The 7980-nt window shown below is 32.8% G+C and overlaps 1 protein-coding gene across 2 annotated transcripts in view; it reads right to left on the bottom strand.

Moving 5' to 3' along the window:
• unc79 (UNC-79 domain-containing protein) overlaps positions 1-7571 on the bottom strand; it is an 18202-nt gene extending 10631 nt beyond the window's left edge. Inside the window, exons 1-17 of one of the 2 annotated variants that reach the window (XM_018460507.1) lie at positions 7340-7571; positions 7018-7137; positions 6630-6791; positions 6142-6312; positions 5580-5669; positions 5118-5303; positions 4285-4517; positions 3964-4178; positions 3537-3892; positions 2828-2969; positions 2489-2665; positions 2136-2407; positions 1601-1743; positions 1262-1489; positions 940-1086; positions 433-562; positions 147-319 (exon numbers count right to left, since the gene is read on the bottom strand). In XM_018460507.1, coding sequence (XP_018316009.1) covers positions 147-319; positions 433-562; positions 940-1086; positions 1262-1489; positions 1601-1743; positions 2136-2407; positions 2489-2665; positions 2828-2969; positions 3537-3892; positions 3964-4178; positions 4285-4517; positions 5118-5303; positions 5580-5669; positions 6142-6312; positions 6630-6791; positions 7018-7137; positions 7340-7364 — 2970 coding nt within the window. In that variant the 5' untranslated portion in view covers positions 7365-7571. Of the gene's footprint in view, positions 1-146; positions 320-432; positions 563-939; positions 1087-1261; positions 1490-1600; positions 1744-2135; positions 2408-2488; positions 2666-2827; positions 2970-3536; positions 4179-4284; positions 4518-5117; positions 5304-5579; positions 5670-6141; positions 6313-6629; positions 6792-7017; positions 7138-7339 lie in introns of those variants that run through there. The other variant, XM_018460498.1, reaches the window with a different exon arrangement.
• Positions 7572-7980: the final 409 nt, after the last annotated feature.

Below are 7980 nucleotides of genomic sequence, written 5' to 3' on the forward strand. Positions count from 1 at the left end.
GTACAAAAAACATTAATTTGATTTAACAATCACTTCTTTTTATTAAGTAGATATTTATTTACTATAAGTAAATGTTTAATTGGCAATATTCAAACAAATATTTATTTAAATTTAAGCTATTTTTTTTCTTAGTGCAGTATTAGTACCTTCAGCAATTTATGAATATATTGAAGTTGTTCCGGTAGTTCTTCTATCGTAAAACGAAACTTTCCTACAGAGGTATGCCAAAAGTCATCCGAATCAGCTTCCGGACTTAAGCTCACGGGTTCATCGTTTTCGCCTATCAGATGCGGTTTTGCCACGCTCACTGTTGCGGTACCTGATACATATATGTACATATATATTTGCATTTATATAATATTATTAAAATTAATAATTAATAATTAAATATAATTATTGAAAAGTTGTGATATACATAGAGTATTGGCTCACCGACGTCTGTTTCTGACAGTGTAACTGTTCTCGCGACGGCGGACATAATCTTCTCCGTTGGCATGATAGCTGCGAGGTCCAGCTGTTCCGAAACTGTCTCTACTGTCGCTGTCATAATCTGTTCGAAGAACTGACATAAACGATCAAAATAGCTATTCCGGTAACATAGATTAGCCTACCGTGTCTTTGTGATCAGGCCGTGTCGTAGAAGAAGAGACAGAGAGAGAGAAGCGCATACGGACACATATACACAGTTAAGACAGTTTTAAGTAGCATGCTGCTTTATTAATGGAGGATTGTGTAATACGCAGTGACATATTAGAAATAACATTTTTTTTTTATGATGTTTATCTCATTGAAGAGCAAATTTCTTTTTGTATCCTTTTTCCTTCTTCGATAAAGTCACGGAAATTTAATTGTCAATGAGACAAACATCAAATATGTTATTAACGTCCGAGATCGAAAGATTGATTTGCCATTTTAGAGTTTATTTATTAAGAGACGTACGTGTGGCATATGAACTAAGACCCCGCCGACAGAATGCATTTCCGGTACGGGCATATTGATGACCACATCTGGTTTCGAATCACCCTTCTTTGTTGTTTCCGGGGAACTTTTACGAGCATTATCATCCGCATTTTCATCCAAGATTGTCTGAAAAATATAAAAAACGTGTTAATTTCCTCTTCTGCTTCACATATGATATTAAAACATTCTAATATCGAGAAAAATAAGTTACTATTTATAAATATTTATTTATTGCACAACATTTTCCTATAATTATATCATAATAATTATCAATTAAATTAAAATTATGGAATCAACTAACGTCGGGAGGATACGCTGGATTTTCTGGTGCCATGTAAGTAATCAATTGTAAACATAGTTGGTGCCAAATTACCCTTGACTCGCAATAAGAGCATTCGATGTCTGAAGTATTATCGCAGACGTGAGAGTTGTTCCAGTTGGATGCAACTATAGACTTCATTAAATGGCAAGCATCTCGACAAACTCGCGTATTAATTCCTGTATGCTTGTCTACATTTTGAAGTTCCATCTTCCAAAACCAAAATTTTTTATTTCGTTTTCGTTACATAAAAGTAAATAAAAAAAGATTCTATGCATATAATTAATATATAGATAACTCTTTTAAAGATTTATATCTCACCTGTTTCAATAGTATGTCAAGCATAAGAATACAACAAGATAAATTAAGTTCCGCGTTCGTCATAAATTCTATGTGTCTCGGTGTTGGCACTATATCATCGGAAAGTGGTGTTGATTTTCCCGAATCATTTTCCACTATGGGACCTAAACATGTTAAAATCATGCCTAATCCTAAACTACAGTTGTGTGAAAATCATATCTAAGTTCTAAAGCGTCATGTTTGAAGTACAGAATACAAGTGGACCTCTTACGGCGATTGATAGAGGAAGGTTCAAAGTTTTTTTGCCTACAATTTGAAACTTCATAGTACTTCATCCAAAATACTCTCGTCCAAAAAATTTTCTCTTCGAGTCCAAACAACCCGTGTAGTCGATAGTTAAAATTATACAAGAAATTTATAATTCTAAATATAATAAATCACAAGTGGAACCTTCTTAATTAAAAATAAAATTAATCTCTATAAAGCTAAACAATTTTTTCGGCAAAAGATTAAGGTACAGTGATAACCAGTACAGATAATAATTATAATTACATACATGTAATGTTTACATCATCTTCCTTCGTAGACTTGTTTGGCTTTAATTCTGACTCTGCCGAGCTCATCGACTGCATAACGGCTACTCCGTCGCTAAATATTGAAAATAGTTGATCCAAGGGTAATGTTATTTCCAGCATAGTAAGCGTTTGCAACCAATGAAGGGCCTGTTCTTGCACTTTAGCGCTCGTATTGACGAACCGTTTTGCTATAAAGTTATACATTTTCTTCACGTCAAATCCTAAAGAATTCATGTCCCGGTCCAAGATTTTGCTGCAACATAAATTGATAAATATTTTTCGTGTAACCTGAAAATTCCAAATACGTAAGATTTTTTCGAAATAAAACGAATACCTCAATATTATCTTTAGCTCCTGAAGTTCATTTTCTGGAACGTCATTTACCACTGCTTCCATCCAATGCGGCATCACGTAATCCCATACGTCAGGCGTAATCACTTCGTACGGTACCAGACAAAACAGCCGATGTAGTCCGTCTTTTAAATGTGACGTCCGAGAAGCCAAGGTTTCCCTTTCGGCAGAACAATAAATGATATTAATTTTATCAACATAATTTAATCGCAAAAATAAGTATTACAATAATGTCGTTCATTGTAAATTTCGTATATGTATGTAATCAAAATTATGTATATTATGTAAAGATTTTATTTAAAAATGCAAATCTCTGCTTTACCAATGACCTCCGACCCTGACGTAGTCCGCAGGATGTGGTAGAAGACAGGAAATGAATACTTCATAGTGCGTTTTCATAACTTCTGAAAGCCAGTCGCAAACGTACTCCGTTTTTAGCTTCTCAAGCGCGCTTTCCGCCTGGCCTGAAACGATTGAGAAATTAATTATAAAAAGGCAAAAGTATTAAAATTAATATAGGAATGCTATTTTGATCATTAAACTATCAATCTAACGACATACAACACGATTAGAACACATGAACAGGTTTGACATTTATTGTTATCCCGAATTTTGGCATGCAGTAATGCGAGGCTACATTTTTTAAAGTATTCGACATTTAAGTGCAAATTTCAAATATGTGTATCGAGTTGTGTGTTGATATCTTTGACATGCAATTTTTATGAATGAAGTCTCGAATTAATATTTTCGTTTAATTCATACGACGGAATATGTTAAATTCGGCTAAATATTTCAGGCGTATTTTGATTTATAATTTTAGAAACAAATATATTCAAACATCGACATAATGTTTTTCTTGAGACAAACATGAAGGCTAACAACATATATTTTACATGTACAGTGTGTATACAGAGGATGCTTACATCTTGTACATCTTGGTAACATATTTAGCCGACATACCATTCTACTACCTACGTCTGGCTCTCTACGTCTACTTGAGTAAAGTGTATATATGCAAAGTGTTAAATTACCAACAGAAAAGATAAGGTGTATAAGTCTTTTTTCAATACCATCGAAACAGTAGGCAGTGACATGAAACCAATGAAATAACATTGATAATAAACGGCCCAGTATTTCAACCGGGGTATCTTCGTTAGGGGTACAAAGTCCCACTAGCAGCCATACGCCATATCTGCCGAGGAGCTGTCGTTCCTCTAAGCTCGTAGGGTCGCAGTGACCGAACGTACTCCCGATACCGCCAGCACCGCTACTTGCGCCACTGGTACTTCCTACGAATCCTATGCCACCCTTATTACTAGTACTGGCACTTATATCTGTTGTGTCCCGATTGCTATCGATACTTATCGGTTCAGCTTCTCTGAGCAAACTGCAAAACAAAAATACCATGTCTAGTTGAGCTTGCAGTTATTATCACTTATGATTACGGTTACAGCTTGCCTGACAATCGCTTGAACCATATAAGTTTGCGCTTGCGGGTCCAGCTGCGAAATGTGCGGAAGCGCCATGTGATAAACGTGATCACCGCCACGACGATTATTATGACGAATACTGTGACATTGCTGACAATATCGTATAGGATGATTTCCATTGTAACTTGCGCATTCTGTTGAAAAGCAAACACTGATAGCTGATTTATCCGTCCCTCTACAATTCTAATTAAAAGGAGAAGATGAAAATATTAGTAAAATTTTAAATACTTGAGCGACATCGTACATTATGTGCAATAAACTTGAATTCTCTCAAAATCAACATGTTCACCTTGTTCTCACAAATCATGGACACCTGTTGCATTGGATGCAAAATATCGTAAAACATTTGGTTTGGATGCTCCCGATGAATCTCATTCGCGCATTCGATGCAAAGATAAAGAGGAGGCGGAGATTCAACAGCATACGTGATGGAAATATCATGATTGTAACAGACTTTTGCAGCTTCCGCATTGCCGGCATTCGGACAGCTATCTCGTTGACATACGAACGGGGTGAAATCGTCTGGATGCAGGTAATAGTTTTATATATCATATATTGTTGTATGATGTTTGGAATTTGTTTTTATTATCTCTTGCCTAATATTAAATATATCGATATATTTAATACATAACATATATTTATATTTTTCGTACACAATGGACTGATCGTTAATGCAAAACGTATGTCACAAAGAGTAATAAGATAAAATTTAACATATTAAACAATGTGGTTTGTATAAAAAAATAAGCTTTAATACGCTGATATGCAATACATAATGCCCTGATAGAAAAATTTCGCTGAAATCATTCCACGTTTTGGAACACTTTTCAGCGAAATTTAAGCATTTCAGAAAAATTCGAGTTTAATTTCAACGATTTTTAACTGAAAAATTCTTTTTCAGCAAAATTTCAAAGAAATTCCAGCAAAAATTTCAGAGAAATTTCAGTTTCATTTCAGCGATATTTCAGTATGTTAACTGAAAAATTCACTTTCAGGAAAATTTCAACAAATTTTCAACAATTTTACTGAAATGTTCCAAAACATGGAATAATTTCAACGAAATTTTTTCACCAGGGTGTACTTTATATTTTTGTTAATTATAATTTTAGATTTAATACTCACTAGCAAATTTTACTAACACCGCACGGCGATCGAATAAATTTGGATTAAACGAAGGCCAGTAATAAAACAGCAATTTCGCAGCTGACGCTCTTGCTGATGCGGTGCCGTAAGCGATAACGCAAAGAATGTCTTTCACTACTCCTGGCTTCAGAGCCATTAAACACTCCAGCAATTGACAATGATGCGCTGGGAAAGAGAAAATATCTCTTTCGTAGTACGTACACGTCCACAAATTTAACATTTTTATTCGCATGAATGCATATATATACACACACTTTCGTAATAATACAAGATTTTAGAAAAGTGTATAAAGGTATTAGCACAAATTATTTTATTTAATATAATTTTGAACTATAATTTTATGAATTAAATGCTTGTATTAATTTTAGACTTTTCCGTATGACATACGGAATATTATATATGATATATTATATATGATATACGTTATATTATATATGATACCTGGATTATTGGAATACTGAAACACCATCATTATAACAGCGGCCACTGATTGACTAGCGGCACTTTCGTCTCCAATTTCAGGTTTCCTTGCTGAAAGTTAAAATGTTTGTAATAAAAATTTTTTTTAATTTTTTCTTCTTCTACCGTTAGCTTTCAAGTACCTACTATAATAATAATAATAAAAAAATCTTAATAATATGTAAATGTAGCTGCAAGCTAATCTGGATAACGTCATCTCATAAAAATAAAAGGATTAAATCTGCTTTTATATATATATATATATATATCTGTATATATATGTAGATGGTTAAAGCTTATGTCTAAATTAATTATTAATAAAATGCGCACTATTCTACGTTTTATCAACTGGTTTTTTAGCCGGCAAGCCAATGTTTTACTTAACAGAAAAGCTCTTATCGGTAAAATACTAATATTTTCTTTCCACACTCACATTCCCTCCCGGCAGCTGTTATTCTCTCTTAGAAAGATGAGAATGTGTGCTTATCATATACACAAGTTCAAATAATACCGATATAAATATAAATATAATGGAAAAACTCACTGATGGTGAACGGTAAAATGTAAAAACAGAGATAATTGACAATTTCTTCATGCAGCTCTACGGGAAGTACTGATATCGTACTGGCAGTTAAGTACGATAAATTGTCGATTAGATCGTGATCCAAGAACAGCAGCATGCACGCTAGACATTGTAGCAATGCTTTCCCAAATGCTAGAAAAATAAATATAAATTATAATTATTATATGCATAGAATTAAGGGTACTTGACAAGAATATTTCGAGAGAAAATTTATTGGTTTATAAGCAAATTGTAATTCATAATTATTGAAAGTAACATTAAAATTTCTATTTTTATTTATACTATGTAAAAAGGATATGTAAAATTAAGTTTTATAACATGCTATTTTCTCGATAATTGTTAGAGAAATTTTTTTAGAATTTACTAGAGTCAAGTATGAGTAACACTTCTAATTTTCCATTTTATATAATAATATGTTTAATAATAACGACAAAATAATGAAGACAAACCTGGTAAGCCAATGTGGATCAACGGTGTAACGTCGATCATCTGCGTCAACGCATTGTAAAGCTGCTTGTAATCCAAATTTGGGAATAAAGCCATTCGTTCTCCATCGAGCTGTTGCGATTTGATCATATCGAACGGCGACACGGATGATTCTTTTAACAGACCTAAAAATATTTATTGCCATATTTCATTTACTAGATTATTTAAGCGATTATGTTGAAAAACGAGAATATAAATATTCTTATAATATAAAGGAAAGAGAGCTTGATAAGAATATTTCGAGAAAGGGAAGATTTACTGACCGATTAAAAGCAAATTGTAATCTATGATTACTGAAAATAAATAAAATAAATCTGTCATATACAGTTAATTTGTACACCGATTACTTACATAGCAAGGTTTGAGAAAAATATTTCAATATATTTGCGATGTCTAAACCAGAGGGTATCGGCTGGGTTCCATAAAGTAACCGTTGATAAGCGTCATGTAGACTGGCGAGTTTTAGACTATCTATAATTTAATAACTTTATAAAATATTTAAAAATTTCTAAAAATTATTTCTTTATATTTGAAAATTATATCAATTTGTTAGAATTAATTAACAGATACATATTACTCATTATTTAAAATAATGTATCTATAAATTACAACAAAGATTTATTTCGTCCTTTAACAGATAGAAAATAATGTATAATAAACATTATATAATTACATGATGCGTATCTCGTCCCCATCATGTTTATTCAACTGAGCAGGCTCACATTCTCACACACGCCGGGATGCATTGCATCGCAATTAAACTCTATTTCTGACAATAAAATTCTAAGTAAAGATAACTGTTTTATTGGAACGCGAATCGATGAAAAGAATTATTTTGAGCAATAATATTTTCGATAATTCTTCGGAATGAACATGCTGGGCGAGCTCACGACTGAAGTCATCCCCAACCCATCCCAAACTACGAAGACGAGCGAGGAAAACGGATGTGCGCGCATTTTCGTATTGATCCATTTGGAACGCTCTGCGATACTGCGCATTGATATTTTTCGTCATTCCGTATTTATATCTCTAATAACACTATGACATATATTCGTAGAAATAAAAAAGCTAACTATTATTTAATTATAAATATATTTTATATTAACTAGTATATTATATTACCCAGTTAAAATTTAATTTAAGTATAACTTTGTTTTATTATTGTCACTTTTTAATCCTTAATACACACCTTTGGATTATTTGTGTCTAGCGCATAATTTCTTTTCTTTGAAACTACTAAGAGCACCTGCTCAAATATAAATAGAGTATCATAGAAACTATAAGAGATACACTGAAAAAAAGATTGGCTGCTGC

The sequence above is a fragment of the Mycetomoellerius zeteki genome, unplaced genomic scaffold (assembly GCF_001594055.1).
Source record: "Mycetomoellerius zeteki isolate Tzet28-1 unplaced genomic scaffold, Tzet1.0 scaffold119, whole genome shotgun sequence".
Classification (NCBI taxonomy): Eukaryota; Metazoa; Arthropoda; class Insecta; order Hymenoptera; family Formicidae; genus Mycetomoellerius; species Mycetomoellerius zeteki.